The 27500-nt window shown below is 44.2% G+C and overlaps 1 protein-coding gene across 3 annotated transcripts in view; it reads right to left on the reverse strand.

The window, feature by feature from the left end:
- The window catches only part of rarab (retinoic acid receptor, alpha b), a 73076-nt gene that overhangs the window by 16488 nt on the left and 29088 nt on the right, over positions 1-27500 (reverse strand). The window contains exon 1 of one of the 3 annotated variants that reach the window (XM_046865799.1): positions 11397-12206. The exons of the other annotated variants lie outside the window; for them this stretch is intronic. Coding sequence (XP_046721755.1) covers positions 11397-11559 — 163 coding nt within the window. The 5' untranslated portion in view covers positions 11560-12206. Of the gene's footprint in view, positions 1-11396; positions 12207-27500 lie in introns of those variants that run through there. 3 annotated transcript variants of the gene reach the window in all.

Consider the following 27500-nt stretch of genomic DNA (forward strand, 5'->3'; position numbering starts at 1 on the left):
GCAGAAATAGTCTGGTTGCCGGATGCTTCGAGAAAAAAACTAACATGCCTCAGGAACAGCCAGAACCGTGGGCTCCGAGAACCGCAGGCTCCGAGAACCGCGGGCTCTGAGCAGCAATTTAGTCATCAAGGTGCTTTTTTTCCACGGGCTGCAAAATAACAGCCCTCTGAGAGAAAAGTCTTCAACACACATAAACGAGCGCGTGGCGGCACGTGGGGGCTAAAAAAAGCGCTTCCCAAAGTGACCGCTTACGGCTTAGAGGCTGAAATGTGGGGAGACACAAGGCCAAAAAAACCACTCCTACCCCCAATCCTACCCAAGGAGAGAGAAACAGACAGACAGACAGACAGTCAGAGAAAAAGAGACAATGAGACAGAGAGACAGAGTGAGAAAGACTGACAGAAAGAAAACAAGACAAGACAGAAAGAGCGACAAAGAGAGACGTTGATTAGATGGAGGTATGTAATGAGATTATCAGTGAATAATGAAGGTTATGTAAAGGATGAAAGATTTAGGATTTTATTCTTTTTTTCAACCTAAACCCCTGAATTGCTCGTCTCACAAGAGACATCTTTTAGCGATATTTTTTCAGTGAGACGATCTTACCTCTCAGATATACCTCTCAGCGTTACCTCTCAGATACACCTCTCAGCGTTACCTCTCAGATACACCTCTCAGCGTTACCTCTCAGATACATCTCTCAGCGTTACCTCTCAGATACATCTCTCAGCGTTACCTCTCAGCTACATCTCTCAGCGTTACCTCTCAGATACATCTCTCAGCGTTACCTCTCAGATACATCTCTCAGATACATCTCTCAGCGTTACCTCTCAAATACATCTCTCAGCGTTACCTCTCAGATACACCTCTCAGCGTTACCTCTCAGATACATCTCTCAGCGTTACCTCTCAGATACATCTCTCAGCATTTCCTCTCAGATACATCTCTCAGCGTTACCTCTCAGATACATCTCTCAGCGTTACCTCTTGGCGTTACCTTTCTCAGCATTACCTCTCAGCGTTACCTTTCTCAAGCGTTACCTCTCAGATACATCTCTCAGCATTACCTCTCAGATACATCTCTCAGCATTACATTTCAGAAACATCTCTCATCGTTACCTCTCAGATATATCTCTCAGCGTTACATCTCAGATACGTCTCTCAGCAATATTAGCGTTACCTCTCGGAGTTACATCTCAGCAATATAAGTGTTACTTCTCATCAACATCTCTCAGCAATATTAGCGTTACCTCTCAGCTACATCTCTCAGCATTAGCTTTCAATTATATACCTCAGTGATATCTCTCAGCTATATCTCAGCAATCTCTTACTAATATCTCTCAGCAATTACTCTCAGCGATATTAGGACTCGTTCATCGTTGGAACACAAACAGGTTCTATTCGACTAAAACCATTAAGTCATCGCTTGGTGATTTTCAGCTGTCTATGAGCATTGCTTTGTATGGAGTTTTAGGGGTGTGTCTAAATGTTTCATGAACAGGAAGCTAAAGGCAGAGGAAAACCCTCAGTCTCTAAACACACACTGACCTATATTCAGCTTTAGTGGGACACCATGGGGAAGCTCACTGTACCAAAATGTCAAGGAGACGAAGTGGGACAGGGATGAGCATCGCCACGGAAACACCGTCAGAGGAACGACAAAAAGACAACACACTATACAGAGCACTGCTCATCTCCCCTGAAGTTACACACAACATATTTGCAGGAACACTTTAGAGCCAACAGTTTGTAGACACCTGACCAACTTTTGAACATTTCATTTCACATTACTCAACACTTCCACCATGACGCAACACATTAATTAAAACTGTCCGTGTGGAAACAGCAAAAGGTCCGTTTGGCACCCTGATGATTTAAAACACTGTAATTAAATAAAAACATTTACAACATTATTTAATGTCTTTATGCTCTATGTTGAGTTTGGTTTCACTAATAAACATGCATTAAACATACATATTTATTTATTCCAGTGTTGACTGGAGGATTAAACACTTGAAAAGTATTTAAGGTGCATTTAGAGCAGCTGAAAACAAATTTTTGTGATTAGTCACGATTACATATTTTACTCAATTGACAGCCCTATTTAAATGTATGTAAATCTTTGTTTACACTATTTTATTTCTGTATTTATTTACCATATTTACCACATGCATCTTTTTCTTTGTCCACATAATTGTAATATCTGTATGCAGCCCAGCTGCAACTGCTTCGGCAATACAAATGTAAAATTTTGGTCTTGCCTTCAAAGCGCATTTAAATTGAAATTAAGGAAGAGACGGAGAACAGAGGAAAAACAGAGGGGGGAAAAGAAAAGGAAGGACCGAAACAAAGAGAGGGAGTGAAAGGGTTTACACTCTATAGCAGGTTATCTGAAACAGTTTTTTTGGTCTCCTACTCCTACAAAGCGAAGAGAAAAATTCATGCTACAGCATCAAAAGACGTGCCATACAATCGTGGTCAAATTTTGGGGAAGAAACGTTACGTAAGGCTGGAAATGTCATGTGTCCCAATACTTTTATTATTGTTTGTTTGTTTTTTTAAACAACGCTCCATTTCATCCCATTTTCTCAGTCCCTCATGACCCCACCATCGCCCCCAAACTTTAAAATCTTGTGACAGTTTTAAAAAAAAAAAGCCCAGAATAACCCGGGAAGTGAGCGCAGGGGACGAGAAGAACGACCGGGACATGAGGAACGAGCGATCGGACGTGAAACCTGTGTTTTTGGCGAAGCGTGCAGGAATAAATAGCGCCCTTTCATTTGGGCTTTTTATGAGCGGCGAAGTGAAGCGAACATGAGGGCCGTGATTATAACGTGGATCCGCTCCTCCTCGATTTATGAGTCGGGAAGAAAAAAAAAACATCTTTCGTAGAGCAAACAAGAAAAGAGATATGTAAAGAGTGATAGAGAGAAAGAGAGAGAGAGAGAGAGAGAGAGAGAGCTATGAAATAGGCCGAAGGTCAAACTCCTCAGCATGTTCGGCAACGTGGCGGATCTGTTTACGGTAAGACCCTGTGACCCCTCGCCTGTACACTCGCCTGGAGTTTTCGCCTGGAAGCATGTCAGACGAAAGACGTGTAAATCTTTGCAACGTTTAATCACAAGTCCCGATGACGGAGAGAGAGAGAGAGAGAGAGAGAGAATAAACTATAAATAATAGTGTTTATCGTCTCCCTCGCTGCAGGACGCAGGCTGATCATCTACATGCTGCTCCTTGTTATTAGGGTCCCCATAACACACACACACACACACACACACACACACACACACACACACACACACACACACACACACACACACAGATATCAATCACGGTTACTAATCTGAAAATACTTCCCCCTCCTCATCCTCCCCATACAGGTTTCCTCCATCAGCCCTCTGTCATTGTAACTGCATGAGTGTACAACTGCCCGTGTTTCTCTTTCTGACACTTTTTCTTTTGAAGTTTATGAAACACAGCAGACAAAATGTGCCCCTCTGCCCCCACCCCCAATCCCACCTCCTCAATTCCCCTTATACCTCCACCCCTCACTCTGTCTGGGACTGAACCTTCCTCGCCCACATACTGATATCCAGTTCCAAAAGTTTATTCCGAACAGACAAACCAGACTCTCTCTCTCACACACACACACACACACCCTGAGTCACAGCTTTATCTGGAGATGTTCTGGAGCTCCACGGTCTGAAGTTCGGTATGATACAGCCCTGACACGTTCAGGATTCTGATTGGTCTAGACCAGCGGCTCTGAAAGCACCGATTCCTGCTGCTCAAGTTTCCATGGCAACCGTTTGATCACAGGAAACAAGCAATTAAACAGAGCGATACCAGGAACCCGTGGACGTTCTACCAACGACGTAGGAGTGCGTTCCAGTTAACGAGGTCTTATACACTCCGAGTTTGCTTAAAGAACGCTAACCCGGTCAGCGTATGTGCGAAGCGAAAGTTCGTAGCAAAAAATCCTCGGCTGCACCTTGTCTTTTAAGAGTGAGAGCAGGACTCGAGTGACCTCGTCTCTCCTCCCACAGCCCATTATCTGGCTAGTCAAACTAAGTGATTTGCACATGCTAATGCACATCCGCGGCACAAAAACCACAACACACGGCGCATCCGGAAGGAAAGACTCTGCGAGCGAGTCGCTATTATACCCGTGCCGTCCGTATATTTTCCTAAGGACATCACACGGAACATTATCACAGAAACGCCAAACGTCCAAGCTTTACAAAGCTCTGACACTGGAGACTCCTTCCGCCAGACGGTTATTTTAAACACTAAAGCCGTTACCATGGAAACAATTTCCCGGTTCCTGTTTTGCAGAATGAATCGACGAATTCTGACCAATCAGAACGCAACACTGCAGCGTTGGATGGTCTGACAGATTCGCTGCATGAAAGCAGGGGCCAAGTCGGCTGACTCTGCCCGCGCTAGTCAGGTGCGCGAGCAGGTAGCAAGGCTTAGCGCTCAGGGTTTAGCGTGCGAGGCGAGATACGCTGGGCGTGACGCTTCGAAAATCCGCTTTACACACAACACACCCGGCACTTCCTGATCCTGCAGCACTTCCTCTGACTGTATAAATACAGCGGCTGCAGATCGCACGCATATGTGTGTGTGTGTGTGTGTGTGTGTGTGTGTGTGTGTGTGTGTGTGTGTGCGTGCACGCATGTTAAAAATAGTAATATTAGTAATAATACAAAAACAGCACATGCCATCACATGACCTTTTTTCTGTAAAGGCTTTTTCCTGAAAAGTCCACACGAATCAGCGGAAACGAAACGAAACGAAGTTCTGACACCTGCGACATTTTCGATGTTAAAAGTTGGCAAGGGTTTTAAGGAACACACTGTTCTGTGTGGTTTAAACAGAAGTCTGTGGTTTGGTGCTTCTTCTCCACTTCTAAAGCACACGATGGCCTTCGGGGCTGCACTGGCAGCATGCAAGGGCGCCATGCGTTGCGAAATCCCCACTACGTACCCTGCACCAGGTTTAACACCACCGCTTTCTCCAACTTGTTTACAGAGCTGGTAATGAGTGGCCCGGAGCAGAGCAGCCTTGTAATAAACATAAATGGGTTTTTGTTGGGTGCATTTTATGCATAAATGAATTGCAAAAAGTGTGTTTGGTGAAGAAAGAAACACTTTCATAAAATGTATCATTTCTGCCATAGCTGTGTAAAAAATAACGCGATTATAACTTATTATAAAGTGATTTTACAGTCTGAAAAAAGCCCTGCACTAATTTCAGGGAACTTGTGCAATCTTGCTTTAGAGGCGAATGTACAAGTTCCTGTATTGAACTTGTTCTGGAACAGCAAGATCCTCAAAAGTAACAGCTCCAATCAGATTCCCTGAATAAGTGCCAATACTTTTGTAGAAGGTGTGGAACATTTGCACTCCCGTTTGAACCCGATCCGAATAACTTTTATTTGGTACAAAGCTTTCCAGGGCCTTCCAAGACCCCCGCTGCATCCTGTCGCTGCACCCTTCCACCTGCAGCCATGACCACTGAACCAGATCACCCTCTTTGTCCTTCCTTCTAACTTCCATCCATCTTATTCCTGCCTTTTGTTCATTGGGACGGACCAGACAGCTTCGCAGTTCTCCCTGGTGCTGTGCTGCTCGCCGGAAACCAGAATATGACAAGATGACACACACAGAGAGCTTCCTTTGTCAGGACTTCCTCATTCCAGCACTGGGTGACTCATCAAATTTCCTTGACGTAACATTCAAATCAACCCCCCGCCACCACCTCAATCTGTCTAATCACCCCTTCACCCCCTTAAAAACACCCTACTGCTTTACCAACAATGTATCCCTCTTGACTCCCCCATCTGCCTTACCACCCCTCTATCCCTCTCGATTCTCCCATCTGCCTAACCACCCTCTCGAACCCCTCCATCTGTCAAACCAACCTCGACCCCTCTCACCACCCTCTATACCTCTAATCACCCCTTGACCCTTCTTCACCACCCCTTGACCCCTCTGACCACCCTCTATACCTCTAACCACACCTCGACATCTCTTGGCACCCTTCAATCGCCTAACCACCCTCGACCCCTCTAGCCACCCACCATCCGTCTAACCACCCTCGACCCCTCTAGCTACCATCCATCCGCCTAACCACCCTCGACCCCTCTAGCCACCCTCCATCCATCGAATCAACCTCGACCCCGCCACCAGCCTCTATACGTCTAACCGCCTCCAACCCCTCACTAGCCTCCATCTGTCTAACCACCCTCCAACTCCTCACTAGCCTTCATTCAACTAACCTCCTTCCAACCCCTCCATCTGACTAACTATGCCTTCAACCCTTCTCACCAATCTCCATCCATTAACCACCCTCAACCCCTCTTTCCACCCTCCATCTATTTAATCACCCCTTCATCCCTCTCAACACCCGACCCCCCAGCACCGTCTTTACCCTTCCTCCACCTTTTAACTATTTCACCACCCAAACATTTCCCCACTGATACTCATCACCCCTTTTCCCTTCTCTCCAGGTCTGCGCATATCTCCACCCCCTCCCACCTTCCCCCACCACCCACTCAGTCTCCAGCTAAGCTCTTTATGTTTTCACCTTGAAGGTACATACCATACTGACAGAGTCCATAAAACACCAACCTCACTTCGACTCTACAACGACCTCGATCTAGCTGGAACCGATCCCAAAATGGCTTCCTGTATACTTTCCTTCTCTGGGTACTTTCTGTCTTATGACAGAGATCACAGGTCTACCTGGTGGCCTCACACCCAACCATACACACAAACACAACCCTTTCTCTGCACTCTTGTGAATCTTCTTTGGCTAGAAGATTTGCTCATTCGTATGCTCACTACATGTTCAAGTACAAATCGAAAAAGTGCAGGCCATTTTCGCCACTGTTTCTTTTTTTGGCGGAAATCGTTATCAGAGTCGATAGCCAGCGGAGTGGGTTTTTTGGAGATTTTTAGCTCATTTCATTATGTTTTTGTCACTGTGTTGTATAAACCATTTGCTCATACAAGTCAGGGGGAATTCTAAACTCGCCCGTGATTCGCTCTGGGCTGTATACTGGCAATATTTTTCTGAGGAAAGTTTTGTATGTGAAGGGAAAAAACTGCGTAAAAAAAAATCTAGCTTGGAGGTCCAGTGTGTTTAGAGATTACATTTTCTAGTTATATATACATATATTTGAAAGCAATATGGTGCATTTGTAAACTGGCTTTGCGATTCTTATTTTCAGGATTTAAAGTATGATGCTTGCACCGACTTTTTCACCCGAAAATGTGAATATCGTGTGCAAAACCATTAAGATTTATACATTTAGTCTGCTATTTTTGAAGACTTTGAAACTTACGTTTTCCTCATTTCCGTATAAATAGCTTTACGTGTGTGTGTGTGTGTGTGTGAGGCAAGGCCTGGGCTCTGCAGCATCCGTCCCATGGGGTTTATGTGTGTGTGTGTGTGTGTGTGTGTGTGTGTGTGTGTGTGTGTGTGTGTGTGCGCGTCACTCCTCCTTCAACCTTCAACGTGACAGACTTTTCCAAACACTGTGTGATGGACGGATCACTTGCGAGGACAAGTGGCACGACCTCGTGAAGAAGAAAAAAGGAAGATGGATGAGCAAAGGCCGAGGCTCGAAGGCTAAAACAAACACGGCGTGAAGGATTGCGCACATCTGCGTTATGCACATCTGCGGCAGGAATGAAAAACGTTCGACTCAAACGTGTCTTTTCTTCTTTTATTTACACACATGCACGAGTAGAAGCAAATCGCAGGTCATGGCGCTCGGTTTCAAAGCCAGTGCCCCCAAAAGTATTGGGACACCCGACTCTTCCAGCCATGTGTGAACTTTTCTTCAGGCAAACTGCTTCTTCAGCATTAAACTTTGCCTTCGCTTGAACTAGGAGACCTGAGCAAGTCCCAGCATGACAATGCCTCTGTGCTCAAAGAGAGCTCTATGAAGATCTGCTTTACATGGGTTGGAAGGTGTGGAAGATCTCCTGCTATAAAGCTAAAACCCTACTGCACCCCAGACCAACATCAGGACCTGACTTTCCCAAACGCCCCCTGTGCCTAAATGAAATCTCCTCAAATCTCCGTAAAATGTGGCGGAACATCTTGCCAGGAGAGCTTTTAATGAGAGCAAATAAAGAATAAAAAATAAAGAAGCACTTAGCAAGTGTCCACAAACTTCTGGGTCTCTCGTGTACGCCGATACGGAGAAGTTCCAAGCGAGGGAAGATGAAAAGGAGAGCGAGGCCTCGGCGTGGCTCCAGAGCCGCAGAGACACGGAATAAAAGGACTGAATGAATAGAAGCTCATTATATAAATATTGCAATGGAGAAGATAATTAACGTCGCTTAAAATACCGCCCGTGACCCAGTAACGCTGCGGGAGCGGAGATAAAACTGCCACTGAATATGGGTACGTTTCCTCGCACGCGGCCTGAAATGCGGGGGGTTTTTTGTTGCAATAATAAAAAGCCTCACTTTAGTTGGAAGGATTTAATGACGTAATTGTTGACGGCAGCCGTGACTTCCTTTGCGAGTAGCTCGTGGGTATTAGACACCAAACTCTAATGATGTCACCATGAGACCTGTTTCACAATGGACATCAGGTCTGTGTTTCCCACCAATTTTTACTCTCAATATCCTACAGATCTTCAAGCTATTAATGTTATAAGTAGGTGTTTATTACACACAATTCTCTACAATTCACAGATTTCATGCTTTGTCTCCTCACCGATCTGAGACCGGACCGGGAACCTTAAAACCTTAACCTAGAGTGCAGTAGAGAACAGTTTATAACCAGCGCATAACTGTACATGACTTCATAACCACCATATAACTGTACATAACTTCAAAACCAGTGTATAACTACATAACTTCATAACCACCATATAACTGTACATAACTTCAAAACCAGTGTATAGCTGTACATAATTTTATAACCAGTGTATAACTGTACATAACTTCATAACCAGTGTATAACTGTACATAAATTCATAACCAGTGTATAACTGTACATAACTTCATAACCACCGTATAAATGTTCATAACTTCATAACCACCATATAACTGAACATAACTTTATAACCACCGTATAAATGTACATAACTTCCTAACCACCATATAAATGTACATAACTTCATAACCAGTGTATAACTGTACATAACTTTATAACCAGTGTATAACTGTACATAACTTCCTAAACACTGTATAACTGTACATAACTTCATGTAACTGCTCATAATAGTTCATAACCAGCACATAACTGTATATAGCTGTTCATAACCAGCAAATATCTGCTCATAACTGTTCCTAGCAAGCACATAACCTATACATAACTGTTCATAACCAGCATAACCGGCACATAACTGCTTAACTGTTCATTACCAGCACATAACTGCTCATAACTAGCAAATAACTGCTCATACCGAACATTACTGCACACAACTGCAACTTATGAGTCCATTACCCATCCAGCATAACTGTTTATCAACAGTCCAAAGTTCTTTTGCTGTTTATAATCCACCCAAAACTACATAACTGTACATAACACCCTGCATAACTGTACATAACCCTGCCCAGAGCTGCATAACTGTACATAACACCCTGCATAACTGTACATAACACCCTGCATAACTGTACATAACCCTGCCCAGAGCTGCATAACTGTACATAAGTCAGAAATGTATAACCCATATAGAACTACATAAGTGTGTATAAACCACCCAGAGGTGTGTTTAAATGTGTAGAAGTGTGTATAAGCAGTCCTCTATAAATGGCCATTCAGCAATTCATAACACTTTATAACCTTCCAGTCCCGTTGAACTGCTCGATCCTGTCACAAGAACTTGTCACGTCAGGTTTGTTTTTGCTTCTCAGATGTTATCTTCCCGTCCGTGTTTCTAAAGATGGTATATAAAACAGTTGCTCACTGCAAGCAGATCTTTGAACTTTGAATGCGCTGGACAGTAAAACGGCGTATCGTGTGTCCTGAGGCAGCGTTGGAGAAGCTCGAGCAGGAGATGCACTCCATGCATCACCTCTGACCTCTACCCTACATAATGGGAAGCGGTGTGCACATGCAGACAGCTAGAAACCGAGCTGAAAACGACTTCTCCCCACATGTCTGTCTGAAAAACCACACGCTGCATTGCTGGCACGAAGGTCTGAACACACACACACACACACACACACACACTCACACACACTCACACACACTCACACACACTCACACACACTCATTAATCCACTGCTGTTTCACTGAACATTAAACACCAGTCACACTTTTTACTCAAAGTTCCTCAGGGATCCTTAGATGGTCCAGAAGTCGAACAGTTTCTCACACACACACACACACACACACACACACACTCATATAAAGGGTAATAAACAGTCCCAGTCCTTATCTTCTGTAGCTTTATCACATCTCCTCCAGCTGTAAACATGTTGACTGTGCACCTCAGAAGACTTTAACCTTCACATGTCGCGCCCTGGTGCCTCGTTACTGCATCACCAACACGTTTTAACCTGGAACTCTACATATTTTATCTCCTCGCGTGATGTTCGGCGTGGATTTTATGGAATTCAAAATATCTAATGCTTCAAGATGCAGGAGCACCTCCAGACCCCAGTGTAAGACCAGGCTGATGCCATGAAATGATTTCAGTATCTGAAGGTATTTGGTTTTAAACACATCTCCATGCTCCTGAACTTTAACCTGGAGATCTTTAATTGCCTTCACATATTAACCACATTTGGCAGATGCCCGTATCCAGAGCGACTTACATCTCTCTCATTTATGCAACGGAGTGGTGGAGGTTTAAGGGCCTTGCTCAAGGGCCCAGCGGTGATGGTGGCGGCTTAGTGGTGGTGGGATTTGAACTCACAACCTTCTGATCAGAAATCGTACCTACTGAGCTCCTCCTTTCCCATATATTTCTGCACATATATCCAGCTATCAATCCATCCATCCATCTATCTTTCCATCCATCCATCCATCCAGCTCTTTATCTATCTATCTAGTAAATCAAATACTTAATCACCTTAAATACTTAACCAGTAAAAACTTAATTCCTGCATCGTAATGGAGATGTCTAGAAAGGGTCTAGAAGAAAGTGGAGCGATGGATGCACTTTACTGAATTATAGATATTTCATACACTTTGAGGGAGAAAATACACTAGAAATCCACACACTCGCCAAAAGCTCAAGATCCTAAACCACCCCACAACCTACTGCCCCTGGACCAACTCAACTCTGAGAAGATGCCTCCTGATTTTCCTGTGTCGGAGCAACACTTCTGAAGCTCACTTTAGGTCTTACCTGGAGGAGAAATGGAATTAAACCAAACACAGAGGGAGAAAGAAGAATAAAGATGGAGAAGAACCACCTACAGTGAGAGGAGCTCCAGGAGACGAAAGATCTCGAAATCCCTTTATCCGGGATCAGACATGCGCGCTTCTGCTGCTGCTGCTGGCGTTGGTGGTGCTGGTGGTAATAATCCACGTTTAGAAACGAGTTCGGGGTCAAACCCACCATGTCCACGCTCTCATACATGGTGCAAAAAAAACACGCACCCTGGACTTGCAGAAGAAACCCGGTTTAAAAGATCTCACACGCCGTGACAGGAGATACCGAGAGAGTGTGTGTGTGTGTGTGTGTGTGTGTGTGTTTAGGGCTCAAACTCGCTCGCGGTGTCGCGTGGAAGAATGTTGCGCACACGCACGCGACTCGGCGACACGCATCCTCGGAAAACCGCTCGCGACGCGCGCGCGCCTGGACGCCCTTATAATAAAAGATTATTATTATTCTAACGGAATAAAATAATATGTTACCGGGGTTAAACCGAGCTACCGGTGTGTGTGTGTGTGTGTGTGTGCGCGTGGGGGAAAAAATCCGACGTGCAGGATCGTGTTTTAATCCTCAGTCTCTGTCTGAGCGCGCGCGAGGTCAACAAAGTTCGTCCTTTATTTTCTCCGCGCACACCGGCCGGTCCGCGCGCGCTCTCTCCTCGTCATCCTCTTCCTCCTTTCCTCTTTTTTTTCTCTCTCTTCTTTATTTCCTATCAGTCATCATCATTATTATTATATCGCGTTTCCTTTTGCATGACGCCGGAGAAAAAAAAAAAAAACACGACCACGCACTCCGGGGTCTCACTCCGCGATCGTGTCCGGGGTTTTTTTCCGCCTCTTTTCTTTTTCAAGAAGAAGGGAAAAAAGAAAAGGCTTTGACGAGCGCAAGCAGCTGCGGCACGAAACCAGAATCTCCGCCCTCTCCACGCCCCCTCAGCCCTCTAAGATACGCCCCCTTCGCGCAAAAACCACGCCCCCATCCGGTGTGCACTCACTCCGCCTCTCCTTGACGCTTCTTATTTCCGTGTGAACTTTTACCCAATAAAGAAACATGACACACACACACACACACACACACATCATTCTACACACACCCAGATTTAATCCATATTCCTACAGCAGCTTTTCTACACTGTATATAATCCTATCATCATGTCATCATGGAGGAAAGGCGGTGAAGACCGTGGTCTCAAACTCACTCCTAATGGGGGCAGAAACGTAATAAAAAAAACGAACGAATCGCTCTTTGAGACCTTCACGGCACTCCAAAACGATTTATGAGATCTCATTTCTCCAAACTAGGGGCCTTGTTTAGGGCCCAGGAGTTGTATCTTGGTATGGCTGAGTTTGATCTCATGTAAAGCAGGATTTAGGAGGAGTCGAGGCCCACAGAGTCCAACTTCACCCTTTATAATAAACATATTACCTCACGGAATAAATATTATGGTATCAATGGGCTGGAAAAGCCCCGGGAGCTGGAGCTTTGACATGTCTGCTGTAAGTCCTCGCACCTAGCTGTGGATTATCACCTCATACCATGATCACTTTCCAGCATTCGTGAGTTAAAGCTGCCACTGATGTGCAAATCTGACTGAAGGCCTCGAAGGGTTTCATTTTATACGTGTGGAAATCGGAAAGGTTTCTAAATGACGCATTAATGCTCCTTTTGTTTATATGCAACAAACCAGTTTTTATTTTCATCAATCGAGTAGGTTTTGTTTGAAACGCATGAAGCCACGTCACGTTCCGCTTCACACGTTTATACTTTGAGAACATGCTTACTCATGCTAATGCACATGTAGGTGAAACGGTGGAAGGATTAGCGAACCGACATGGACACCGTTCCATACATCAACACCGTCTGGACTGCGAGATCGAGACGTAACCTCCGAGTGTTATTTAGAGAGCAAACAGTCGTCTGGAGACGAACTGGAGCACAATAAAGAAATCAAAATCTATAATCTAACTAGTGAAGAACACCGTAAGTGAGATTTACAAGATCCTAACAATCTTTATAGTGACAGCTTCATTATTCGTTTTTTCGGATGTCCTCTCTGTCTCTCATAAATACGTCTGATCTCCCAGCACTGTTTTATCTCTGTGTGTAGCAGGATTCAACAAAAGACTGTTGAAAGTGTGGAATCCCCTGGTCTTTGCTGGTTTTCGAGAGACACATGCACTATTCAAACCTGAACCTCCAGCCAATCACAAACCATTATTCACACCTGAACCTCCAGCCAATTACAATCCACACCTGAACCTCCAGCCAATCACAATCCACTATTCAAACCTGAACCTCCAGCCAATCACAATCCACTATTCAAACCTGAACCTCCAGCCAATCACAATCCACTATTCAAACCTGAACCTCCAGCCAATCACAATCCACACCTGAACCTCCAGCCAATCACAATCCACTATACAAATCTGAACCTCCAGCCAATCACAATCCACTATTCACACCTGAACCTCCAGCCAATCACAATCCACTATTCACACCTGAACCTCCAGCCAATCACAATCCACTATTCACACCTGAACCTCCAGCCAATCACAATCCACTATTCACACCTGAACCTCCAGCCAATCACAATCCACACCTGAACCTCCAGCCAATCACAATCCACTATACAAATCTGAACCTCCAGCCAATCACAATCCACACCTGAACCTCCAGCCAAGCACAATCCACTATTCACATCTGAACCTCCAGCCAATCACAATCCACTATTCACACCTGAACCTCCAGCCAATCACAATCCACACCTGAAGTTATTATAGTGTGGATTATATTAACATGAGAATTAGCAGATGAAGATTTCTGGTGATGAGACTCCTGTTTTTGTTTCCCTACAGTTCCAGTTGTTAGGTAAAATCCAAATCACTTATGAGCGCTTAAAAGAGCACAGCATTTATAACAGGATGATGAACGTTCACCAGCTCAAGGTTCCTGCGAGGCTCTGATAGCTCCATCCATCAGGACCGGACCGACGGAACGATTCCTCTCCCGTCCCTGTCCTTGAGTCTGGCTATTGATTTTTTCCAGGCTAAAACATTAGCGCACGCAAAACAGCTGATCTTTTACCACACGTGTCTTCGCTAACGAACGAATCTCCTCAATCCGACACCGAGCGACGTCTCTAACGCACGTGACCCGAGCTCTCAGATGCTCTCGGGGTCTCTCAGGGTCCGGGGATTAAACAGCAGCATTACATCACCACTTAACTCAAGATGATGTTTTATACGAATAGTCCACACGTAGAGAAACCCATCAAATCCCGTGACCTTGCGGCGCAGAGAAACACAGATCTTACACGTTTGTCCCGTTTTGAGATTTTCCTCAGAACCAGAAAATGAGAAGTATAGAAAGAATATACATGTAAAAAAAAAGAAAGAAAGAAATAGAATTTATAGTAAAACAGACTCAAAGACGATTCGGAACAAGCTCAAGGGTCCTGTAGTGGCAACGTGGTGGTGCTGGGATTCGAACTCACAACCTTCCAATCAAATATATATAAACCTCTGAGCTCCCGCTGAGCATTCTTTTTTTTCTGAATCTTCTTTTCACAAAGCTTTCTCCAAGTGGGCGGGGCTTAACAGTGCTTTACTCTGGAATTCGGGAAATTACTTCATAATTAATATATGAGCTTTGGATCTCACTGACCGCCTGAGACTCCGGCGTTCGGTAGAAACAACCCGAACCCTCCTTTGAAAACAATGCAAAAGTATTTGGACGCATGACTTTCCCCTGCAGTATATGGATGCATTTGGTAGGATGACATTTTTTAGGATGACAAACTTTTCCATCAGTCAGAAGATGTGGAAGGTTCTCTTGCTATAGATCTTCATCCCTACTGAACATATCTTAGGGATGAATTTTTCACACTGTCTGCACTCCAGGCCTCCTCACCTTCTCACCTACCTCAGGTCCTGACTTTACTAAAACCCATGTGGCTGAATCTCACAAATCTCCACGAAATCTGGAGGAACATCTTCCCAAAAAAGTTGAGCCTATTACATGAGCAAATGGAGACTAAATGTGGAATATTCTTGTGAGACTAAATGTCTTATTCTTATATTATATATATATTTATTAGCATATACATTAACATATACAGTAGTGAATATTGTGTGTGTGTGTTCACCATCGTTCTCCAGCACTGCTTTAATCCTCCTGGGTCTGAAATTCACCAGAGCTGCACAGGTTGTTGCTGGGATCCTCTTCCACTCCTCCATAATCACATGACGGAGCTGCTGGATGTTAGACACATGGAGCTTTTCCACCTTCTGCTTGAGGCCCACAGGTGCTCAATAGGGATCAGGTCTGGAGACATACTTGATCACTGCATCACCTTCACCTTCCTCAGCAAGGCAGTGGTCATCTTGATGGTGTGTTTGTGTTATTATGTTGGAAAACTGTGGTTCAGCCCAGTTTCTGAAGAAAGTGTGCAATGTTCTGCTTCAGAATGTTATAGTACATGTTGGAATCCATGTTTCCCCTCAATGAACCGCAGCTCCACAGTACCAGCAGCACTCATGCAGCCCCAGACCATGATGCTGCCACCACCATGCTTCACTGTAGGCAAGAAACAATTTTCTCGGTTCTCCTCACCAGGGTGTCACCACACATGCTGAACATCATCTGATCCAAACAGGTTTATCTTATTCTCATCAGACCACAGGACATGGTTTCAGTAATTCATGCTCTTGGACAGGTTGTTCTTCAGCAAACTGTTTGAGGGTTTTCTTGTGAGCAGCTTTATAAGAGGCTCCTTCTGGGACGACGGCCTGCAAACCGACTTGTTGCGGTGTGTGGCGTACGGTCTGAGCACTGACACGTGGATCTTCTGCTTCTGCAACTTCTAAAGCAACACTGCAGCACTCATGTTTACTAAAGCAGCTTCTGCACCTGATGCACAGCACAAGGACTTGAGTTCTGTGATGTACTCTTGTGAGGTCTGTTCTGAGTGGAACCCATCTCAGAAAACCTCTGTATGGACACGTGGCTTTGCATGGTTACACAGTCGTAACAAGAATGTCACGTCGTACTCTGGATGGATGAAATTTGATTTCGATTTGATAGAAGGACATTGCAATATAAATATATATATAAATCAGAAAGACGTTTCTACTACAAAGTACATCAGTATGTCTCGGAGTGTAGGAAATGAAAATTCTGCTCAGAGCGAGACGTCTGTTAGGGGCAATAAGTAAGAGAGTTGCTGGAGAAATGCATGCTGGGAGGAAGGAGGGAGAAGAAGAAGGAGGAGGCCCACCGGGAAGCTGTTAGGAATTCAAAGAGTTTTATGGCAGGAGGAGGAAATGCATGAGAAGACCTGAAGGCAACTTGAAGGTGTGTGTGTGTGTGTGTGTGTGTGTGTGTGTGTGTGTGTGTGTGTGGGAGGGGTGGAGTATTTATGACCTTCAGCTCTCACCCTCCTCCACAGCCACCAATACGCATGAAAATAACTCCATCCTTCACTGTCCTGCACTCGTCACCATGCGCACACACACACACACACACACACACACACACACACACACACACACACACACACACACACACACACATCTGAACAAAGCTAACGTCACATGACCTGTATCAAAACATGCACCAAAACAAGTTCACGTTTCCTTACGCCTGAGGCCAAGCCCACTTTTTATGACATCACAGTCTGCATTTGCATGAAACGCAATTATTTTGAAAAGTCAAAGGCATTACACATCAGGGATTCCTCAATTTTATTAAAGTGGACACAACACAACACAGACAGATGGACAGATGGTTAAGAAGTTACACCCTGAACGAGATCATCTGAACCATCGCAGTTCCAAGTTGAACAGTTGATGGTTACGCTTGCTGTTGCGGAACGTCCACAAAACGAGTTTCTCGCCGACGTTATGGCTGCTAGAAACGGCCTGTCCCTCATCAGGCTGAAAAAAATATGTTCCTCATGAAATCTCATTAACACCTTCTGACCAATCACAATCCAGAATTCTCCAGGGTTGAAGAAATTCTTTGACTGGAAATAGAGAAGAAATATGCACAAATATATATATAGATATTAATACACACACACACACACACACACACACACACACACACCACTCATTCTCGCTATTTACAGTGACCTTTATTAAAACTGTGTGTTTTGAAAAACCATCAAAACAATCTATCCATCTCCATCATGAAAATCATGAACAGCATATGTGTGTGTGTGTGTGTGTGTGTGTTTCCTGACTCAGTGGCTTGGGTTAGCATGTGGAGCGGATTAGCTACTGCGAGACGTCTCACCAGATGTGTGAGGTTTGGGGGAAAGCAGCACAAGTCGAGTCCAAAACTTCCAACTTTATCAGCTGTCAGCGAATCAGCGTGTTTTACGTCAACAAAAAAAAAAACAATCACACTATGGATAATAACACACCGATAACCACAGATGAGTTTCAAATGGACAAAACAAAAACAACCGAAGCAAAAAAAGAAGAAGAAGAAGATTGCACTGTATTGCCAAAAGTTTGTGGACACCCGAGCATACGATTGACATCATATTGTGGGAAGCTCACGCTCGGCGAACACGCCGCAATCATCAACAAATAAACCAGAGTGAACCGTGTTGTAGTGATCCACTGTAAATGAAGCCAGGGTGAAAAATTCAGCTCTATAGCAGAAGATCTTCCACAACGTCCAACCCCAGGCTTTGTGCACAGGAGCATCGTCATGCTGAAACAGGTTTCGCGTCTCGTAGCTTAAGCGAATGGAAAGTATCATCCACCGCAAGCGACCGAAGACGTCCTTGTACACGGGGGTGGCCCCCAAACTTTAGGGAAGAACGACATATTTAGGTGTCCTAATACTTTTGGCCAAATTAAGTTTATGTTCAATTATTCCAAATCTCTTAAATGACTTCAAAGGTTTTGTTTATAATAATTATAAATTAAATAAGAAATAATGATTCGTTATTGAGCCTTTAATTAAAATCACTTTCATATTTTCCTCTTTTTCATTCACCAACTTCAGTTTATTATTATTATTGTTTAGTTTTATTATTAATACATTTATTATTATTCTAGTTTTTTATTTGTGTATTTATTATTTATATTTGATTCGATTTATGTCGACGTGTTTTTTCGCGGAAAACTTGAGCCGCCGTTACGATGTTAATAATAAATGTGCTGAGTCAGAAATGAGATCCGGCACATTCCTGCATGTGCCGATTCGATTCCTGGTGGCGGATCCCGCTTCGCTCGAGTCCACGCTACCAGCTTCACACCACCTGTTCCACGTATACAGTATCACAACACACTCCTGACCCACTGACCCCAAACTACACACACACACACACACACACACACACACACACACACACACACACACACACACACACACAAATGCAGGCCCAGACGCATTCCATGCGCGAGTGTCTGTATTACTTCAGGAGAATAGAAGAATTAAACACATTCAAACACTCTGATGTTTTTCACCACGCAGAAATCCTGAAGCAAAAACATGCGATGATTACGTTTGCGCTTTCCCCTCATTTCGAGAAGCAATGATCAGCCAATACAATAAGATGAGGTTAATGAGATGCCAGATCTCGAAGATCTCATTAAAAAAGCAAACTTATTTCCACTTCAGTCTGGAAATAGGAGCTAAAATACAGACCACTCAAACCGAGTGTTTGGTTCAGCCTCTGGATTTAATCCACACTGTACGCGCTCTGTTCTGGACTCAATCCAGACTGCACGCTTTCTGCTCTAGAATCAACCATTTTAAACACTGGATTCAACCCAGACTGTATGTTTTCAGCTCTGGATTCTGGAGACCATAAGATTTTCGCTTTAGATTCAAGCCAGACTGAATTATTTTTACTCTGGATTCAACTCAGACTGTGCACTTTCAGTTCTGGACTCCACCAACACTGTACAGGCTCCACTTTGGATTCAACCCAGATTTTTCACACTACCCTTTCTGCTCTAGACTCAACCCAAAGTGTCGGCTTTCCACTGCAGACTCAACCCAGAGTGTACTGTTTTCACTCTGGATTCAACCCAAACTGTACTCTTTCTGTTTTGGATTCAACTCAGACTGCAGACTTTTGCACTGGATTTAACCCAGACTATACACTTTCCGATCTGGATTCAACCCAGACTGTACGTTCTTTGTTGGGGATTTAGCCCAGACTGGGATAGGATTAGTGAAAATGGGTTGGTGAAAATAACCCAGACTGTATGTTGTCCACTCTAGACTCAATCCCCAATGTATGGTTTTACTCTGGATCCAACCCATACACTACAATTTGCACTCTGGATTTAACCAGTCTGTATGCTTTAAACTATAGATTTAGACCATTTCTGCTTTGGAATGAACTCAGATTTTAGGATTTTCACTCTGGACTCAACCCAGACCATAGAATGTCTTTACTCTGGATTAAACCCAGACAGTAGAATGTCCACTCTAGACTTAACCCAGACCGTACACCTTCCACTCTAGACTCAACCCAGACTGAACCATTTCTGCTTCTAAGACTTTAGGATTTTCACTTTATACTCAACCCAGTCTATATGGTTTCCATTCTAGACTCAACCCAGACTAACAATTTTGCCATAGATTCAACCCAGACTGTACACTTTTCACTCTAGGCTCAACCCTATTTCACTCTGGACCCTTTTAGACTTTACACAGGCTTTGATACATCTTTTAACTCCAATCTATAAACTGTTCTCAATGGAGGAATTTCCATTTGGGAATTAGGGAGGGTCTTTAAAACCTCAGGTTTAGCAAGTGGGTTCCAGTCAAAATGGTTGCCTGGAGCATCAGCAACAAATATGTTGTATGTATGTTAATTTTAATACATTGGAGGCCTCAGTAATTCTGACTTCAGAAAACCCGTAAAAATGTCAAACTTTAAGGTGACAAACATTGTAATTGTACACCAGATAATGACTGGAGTGTGGGTGAACGCATAAGAGCATTAGTGCTCAGGGAACGTGCAGAACAGCTAGTGGATGTCTTCACCGACATGTTCAACATCTCCCTGAGTAGCACCGTTGTTCCTACTTGCCTTTAGACATCGACTATCATTCCCTGTCCCGAAGAAGTCTACAGTCTCCTGCCTTAATGACTATCGTTCCGTCACACTCACACTCATCTTGATGAAGTGCTTCGAGAGGCTCGTCATAAGCCACATCAAAACCCATCTTCTACCCTTTACTGGACCTTGTGCAGTTCGCGTATCGTCCAAACCGTTCCACAGACGATGCCATCTCCAAGACCCTCCTTCTGGCCCTCACCCACCGGGACAACAAGGACACATATGTACGAATGCTGTTCATAGACTTCAGTTCAGCATTCAACACAATCATCCCTCAGTCCCTGATTGAGAAGCTGAGTCTACTGGGCCTGAACACCTCCCTCTGCAACTGGATCCTGTGAGACCTCAGTCAGTCCGGATCGGGAACAGCATCTCCAGCAACACCGCACTGAGCACTGGAGCCCCTCAGGGCTGTGTGCTCAGCCCACTGCTGTTCACGACCGTGTAGTAATGCACAGCTTGAACCACATCATCAAGTTCTCCGATGACACGACTGTGGTGGGTCTCGTCAGCAAGAATGACGAGTCAGCATACAGAGAGGAGGTGAAACAGTTAACAACCCGGTGTGGAGCCAACAACCTGTCTCTGAACGTTGACAAAAAACTAAAGAGATGGTTGTTGATTTCAGAGCACAGAGCGGCCATTCTCCACTGATCATCGATGGATCCACACACTCTTCACACACCCCTCACACCCCTCATACCCCTCACCCTCCTGCCATCAGGTAAGAGGTTTAGATGCATTCGGGCCTCACAACAGTTTTTTCCCTCAAGCCATCAGACTCCTCAACACAGAACTGAACATGTACATGTGTCGTGTTGTCTGTCTGCACTGTCTGCACTCAATGCACTTTACGTGGCAAGGACACTTACTTTATTCCTCAGCTCAGTGTCTGTATGTAGCTCGGTTTTGTGTGGTGTAGCACCAGGGTTCTGGAGGAATGCTGTCTCGTTTTCACTGGGTACTGCGTCAGATATTTATGGGAGAAATGACAAAAGCTTCTTGACTGGACTTGAAATATCAGAAACACGCTTCAGGAACAGGACAGAAGTCACGGAAACAAGTTCAGGAAACAACGCAAGCTCCAAATTAACCGCAAAAACAAGTGGGAAATGAGAAGCTGGGTCAGATGTTCAGGAAACAAAAGGCTCACAGAGCTAGAGTCAGCTGAGACAAATGGGGGCTCAGGGGGTCGAATCTGCACCAAACTAACCTCCATGGTGGTGGTGGTGGGGGTTAATGATGTGTGGGGAGTTGTTTAGAGGGAATGGGTGAGGGGTAAATCGTCGGAGGTGGGGTGGAGAGGCAGTGATCATCGTCATCACCATTTCAAAGAGGCAGAGAAAGGAGATGGGGGTGACTGGAAGGGTAGGAACTGGGGGATGGGGGGTGACTAGCAGGGGGTATTTTTTTGACCCCTGCGACTGTCACTGCATCACTCCATCTTCTGGAGGAGATGAAAAGGAGTCAAGACCGACCCCTGTCCCTCCTCCCAGAAAGCAGAGCCTGCATCACAGGACGTAAATGATCACTCTGTGTGTGTGTGTGTGTGTGTGTGTGTGTGTGTGTGTGTGTGTGTGTGTGTGTTGGGGGGGTTACTATTTAAGTGTTTTTTTCCAGAAAAACACTTTTTGGCCAAAAGTTTATGGACACCTGACCATCAAATTGATGTGCTTTTAAAACATCCCATTCCACATTCAGTCCCAATTTGCTGTTGTAAGAATCTCCACTCTTCTGGGAAGATGTTCCACTAGATTTTGTGGAGATTTGTGCTCATTAAAGCCACAAAAGGTCAGGCACTGATGTTGATGAGGTGAGGATTTATCCCAAATGTGTTTAATCCCAAAATCTTCAATCACGTGGAAAGCAGATCCTCGTGGAGCTGGAACGTGCTGGAACAGCTTCTAGGGTCTCCAAGTGAAAGAAAAATGTCATGCTAGCACAACCAAGGACGTCCTATACGGTCGTGTACCCGCAGGTTGGCGAAGAACCGCAAACCTGTGTGAAAAGTCGGGTGTCAATACTTTTGACCACACCATGTTCTTCTGCTAAGTTGCATTGGATCACTTGCAGGTCACATGGCCATTACAGGAACTTCTCAAGTGCGTGTGTGCAAATACGTACAGGAAGTGCTATCGTCACACAAACCACTTGTTACGCGCATGTTTGTGTGTGTGTGTGTGTGTGTGTGTGTGTGTGTGTGTGTGTGTGATGCAAAATGCATACAATGCTGCTAAAATTCCCTCTCTCACATCTCTGACTCGTTAATATGCAACAATTTTCCAAAGGACTTCATTAATATGCAAAAATCTTTCATTAATATGCAAATATATGTTTTATTACAATGTAAAGTAAGAGAGAGCAGAAAGCTTTGAGTTTACTTTCCGGAATTTACTGACGGCCGGAGTGAACCCTGTCTCTCTCTCTCTCTCTCTCTCTCTCACACACACACACACACACACACACACACACACACACACACACACACACACAGAGAGATAAAGAAAAAGACACAGTGGGGATTCTTTCTACTGGGGGAGGACCCGGTCAGCAAGAATTTGTTACATCAGACACACTGACACAAAACAAAAGCCGCTGATTTCTTAACGCAAGAGCGCACACACAAACACATACACACACACACACCTGAGCCGTGTCTCAGACCAGCAGTTTTCTATCTTATCACTGCAGGCCTGGTGTATCAGGCCATTTTTAGTGACAACACACACGTCCTAATGCCAGCTTATCCCCAGAGCCATGCATATCAAACGGCCTCTAGCGTGTCTGCTCATGCTCATTTGCATACACACACACACACACACACACACACACACACACACACACACACACACACACACACACACACATTTGACAAATTGACTGTCGTGGCCAAGAAGCGACGCAAATCCTCGGCTTAATCGCTAAAAATCCCCCTTAAGCCGATCGGAGCAACGGGCCGGAAAACACCCCCCCCTCAGAGGGGGCAATTAACCCGTCTTTACCCTCTTCACCCCCCCTTCATCTGACTCCATTACAATAAGCAGGGTATTCCTGAGCCCGCGGACACGGACGGAGCAGGAACGGAGAAGAGGATGACATTTGAGCTCCTCCCCCCCAGGGGGTCACGGGGTCACGGGCTGACAGGCGCGACTGAAGCGACAGACTGAAATTCTCATTCGTCTCTTTCACATGGAAATGCGGCGGAGGAGTGAATGGGCTGGAGTCAATGCTCACTGCCGCGGAAATGTTAATGAATTACAGGGTGGATTTCAATTTCTTTTCCTGAAAGAAGGGAAGTGCCTTCTTCTCGTCTTTATTCCTCTCCTCTCTTCTTCATATCTCTCTTCCCCTAATCTCTCCATTTCTCTCCACTCCGCTCTTCTCATCCTTTCTCCTCAATTTCCTTCCTCCCTCCCTCCCTCCCTCCATTTTTCTGTACTGTTCTCCTATCATCCTCTCTTCTCCATTTCTTTCCTGTCCTCTAATCTTTATTTCTCTCAACTCCTTTCTCCATCTCTCTCTCCTCTCCGTTCATCTCTTCTCTTTTCAATTTCTCTCTTCCCTTGATGTCTCTTCTATCCTCTCCTCTTTGGTCCATTTCACTTCACTCCTTCCATCCTCATATCTTATTTCTCTCCACTCCCTTCTTCATCCTCTGTTCTCCGTTTCTCTCCACTCCTCTCCTTCCTCACCATTTCGTTCTCAACTTCTCTCCTTTCCATTTCCCTCTTCCTCTCTCCTTCTCTCTTCCTCTTCTGTCCTCTTTAAATGACACTAAATTGATCATGATCACCTGAGACATATTCGGTAGATAAACACATCAGGGACGAGTGCAAAAGTTTGTACTCCCCCCACCCCCCACCCCAAACAAACATTTTTAACCCACATTTCTTTTCTATAATTAATTACTTTAATCCTAATAAACATTCACTAATAATTAATTCCTGTCCCTCAACTCTTCGGGTTCGTCTCGTCCAGGAGTAATAAGGACAAATCACTGTAGTGTGTAAAGGATCGGAGGACATGTCTCCAATCTACTTCAGTAAAGACAGAGAACCTTGAGTAAACGGTTCCTCTGAGAAAAGAGAAAGAGATTGAAGGGGGTTAGAGGAAGAAGGAGATAAAAGAGAGAGAGAGCAAACATGAGCTTGAGTGGATTACAGGAGAAGAGAGTGAGACAGGGAGGCAGGGAGACTCATAATGTTTAACTAGACCTGAGTGGGAACATCTGGAAGTGTGCGCACACACACACACACACACACTTGTGCTTCCACCTTTCCCTCAGTGTCCTTACAGCACATGCTCTGCATTACATGTATAAGATAAGTATACACACCCCAGAGCTTTACATCCCTCCAGATGTTTTCATCTCAGGGATCGTTTCTAAAACATTCCGTTGAATTGAATCGAATGAAATGAAAAGTCCGCGGGATGAATTTTAGCGCTTCCGTATTCCAAATGAATATTTATCTTCCCAACTTGGGAATAATCTGATTGGAAGGTTTATGATGTCATGACGCTCAGGTTTATTTCCAATAACACACATCACAGTGTTTATCGTCTCGCCGTGTCGCGTTACAATAAATATCGCGGATAATATATACGCAATATAATTAAATATTTCATTTGAATATTTTCATACCGTTATCTTATATAGTGGTGAGTATCGGATAATAAACTGTAAATTAGTAATAATAAAAAAAAGCCTGAAACACCAACATATTTGTTCTATTTTGTCGTATCGCTAGCGTCATCGTAAGACCGAAAAATCACAACATCTGCGTATACGCCATTAAAAATATTCAGATAAAATGTAATCACTGAACATTGCATATCATTTCAAGCATTGAACAAAATTGATTCTTTTGACAGACGGATTTTTTACATTCTTGTTTTTTTTTTTTTTTTTACTTCATTATTTCTACGTAGAAATGACAGTAAAAATTTTAAACACATTTTATTAATTACAATTTTAAATGAATGATTTAATTAAACAAAAAAAAGTACAAATAAATAATCATTGATTTTTTTTCTTCCTCTTCTATGGTTCTACAAATGAAACGTTTTATGAGATATAATGAGCTCAAAGCTACAGCTTTACCTCTGAAGGTTCTGTAGAAATAACCCTGGAGAATCCTTCCAGAAAAAAAATGTCTCCTTACACAAAACCTCACCATACCAAAGTTATTTTTTTGATTCGGTTACTATGGAAACCATAACTTATCCAAATGAGCACATTTATATAAATCGAAGGCATCGTCAAAAGTCCACTAAAAGCGTACTGCGTGCAAAAGCCAATCGTGCGAATGGTTTTAATTATCCCAAAAAAAACAATCGGTCACAGCGGCAGAGTCGATGTGCTCCGGATTATCGGGTTAAATAGACAAATATCTCGTCTCGTGACCTCAGAAGCAGAGGAGATCTGATTTAGGTGACTGAATTCCTCAGGATTTCCCCTGAGGATATAAAGGAACCGTGTCCGGAGAAAAGAAAAGAAAAGACAAGACCTCGAGCCAAGACAAACAGAGCGAAATTGAACAATTCAAACGGCCTCGGAGGATAAAGGAGCCGTCAGACACAGGAGTTCCTCAGGCACGTCCTGTTTTGGGTCTCCTCCGAGCAGGAACATCTGATTGCGCTGGGATTCCCCTGAAGCTCGCCCAGCAGATGTGTGTGTGTGGGACAGGAACTAACGATATGACTCGAGACCCACTTGGCTCGAGTTCTAATGGAGAAAGATAATGCAGATATGTGCGCCTGATGGAAACCTCACACTCGGCATACACGCTGTTTACGCACTGTTTGGTGTGTTTGAACGGAACCCTGGCGAGTTCTTCGACGAGCGCTTTTTAACCACCCCATTCCACATTTCGTCCCTTGTTTGCTCTTATAATAAGCTCCACTCTTCTTCTGTTCCTATATATGTTGTGGAGATCCATTTAACCACAAGGATGTTAGTAAAGTCAGGTACTAATGGAGGTTCGGTGAGGAGGCCTGAGGTGCAGTCGGCGTTCACGTTAATCTCAAAGGTCTTCAATAGGGTCGAGATCTGTAGCAGGAGATCTTCCATATCTTCCAACCCATGTAAAGCAGATCTTCATGAAGTTGGCTTTGTGCATTGGTGTCATGCAGGAACAGGTCTCCCAGTTCAGGTAAAAGAAAAATTTCATGCTACCATATCCATCCAAAGACGTTCTAAACAAATTTGTGGGAACTGTTTTGGGGAAGAAGCAGATATGGCTGGGTATTCGGGTGGTCGAATACTTTTGTCTTTGTAGTGTGTTGTTATCTACTCGTTTATTTAGCAGCAACTCCATCTTACATTTACATTTATTGCATTTGGTAGACGCCCTTTCATACAACTGAGCAACTATGGGGTTCAGGGCCTTGCTCAGGGCCCAGTAGTGGTAGCTTGTTGTGGCTGGAATTTCAACTCACGACTTTCGGGTCCAAAGTTACCCACAAAGCTACCACCTCCCCCTTTTCTGTACTCTGGAGATTTTAGGGAGAATTTGACAACAGATATTTTGGGAGGTCTGAGGTCTTTTAAAGAGGTCTTCAGACCCTCATGTCACCCAGACAAGGTTTTCTGCATCCTGGTTCATTCAGTGTAGGTTCAGTGTTGTGAAAGCATACAGCAAATTAATCTAAAAAATCTAATCGTATCACCAATTCAGACTCCCTAGGTGTGAAATTGTAGGTGAAAAAAAACTGTTACTACAAACCAAAGCGACCGTGCTGCAAGAAGTGAAAAAAACAGGGTTGATTCTGGTGATGATTACAAGCCACACTTGTCCTGCGATTAGCATCTAGCCTGTAAAGTTCAGCAAAAGGGTTACGACAAAAGCAGGGGTACAGGGCTCCCTCCAGACAGTGCCAACTTGCCCACGAGTAATTCCCTGTCCACGATACCATAAATCCGCTCGGAAGGGGTGAGTACAGCTTGCTATCCGGGTCTCTTAGGAAGAGAATGGCTCCCACACCAATCTTAGAAGCATAGACCTTCACAACAAAAGGTCCCCCCGGACCAGCAATGGTCAAGATGGGGGCTAAA

The sequence above is a fragment of the Silurus meridionalis genome, chromosome 14 (assembly GCF_014805685.1).
Source record: "Silurus meridionalis isolate SWU-2019-XX chromosome 14, ASM1480568v1, whole genome shotgun sequence".
Classification (NCBI taxonomy): Eukaryota; Metazoa; Chordata; class Actinopteri; order Siluriformes; family Siluridae; genus Silurus; species Silurus meridionalis.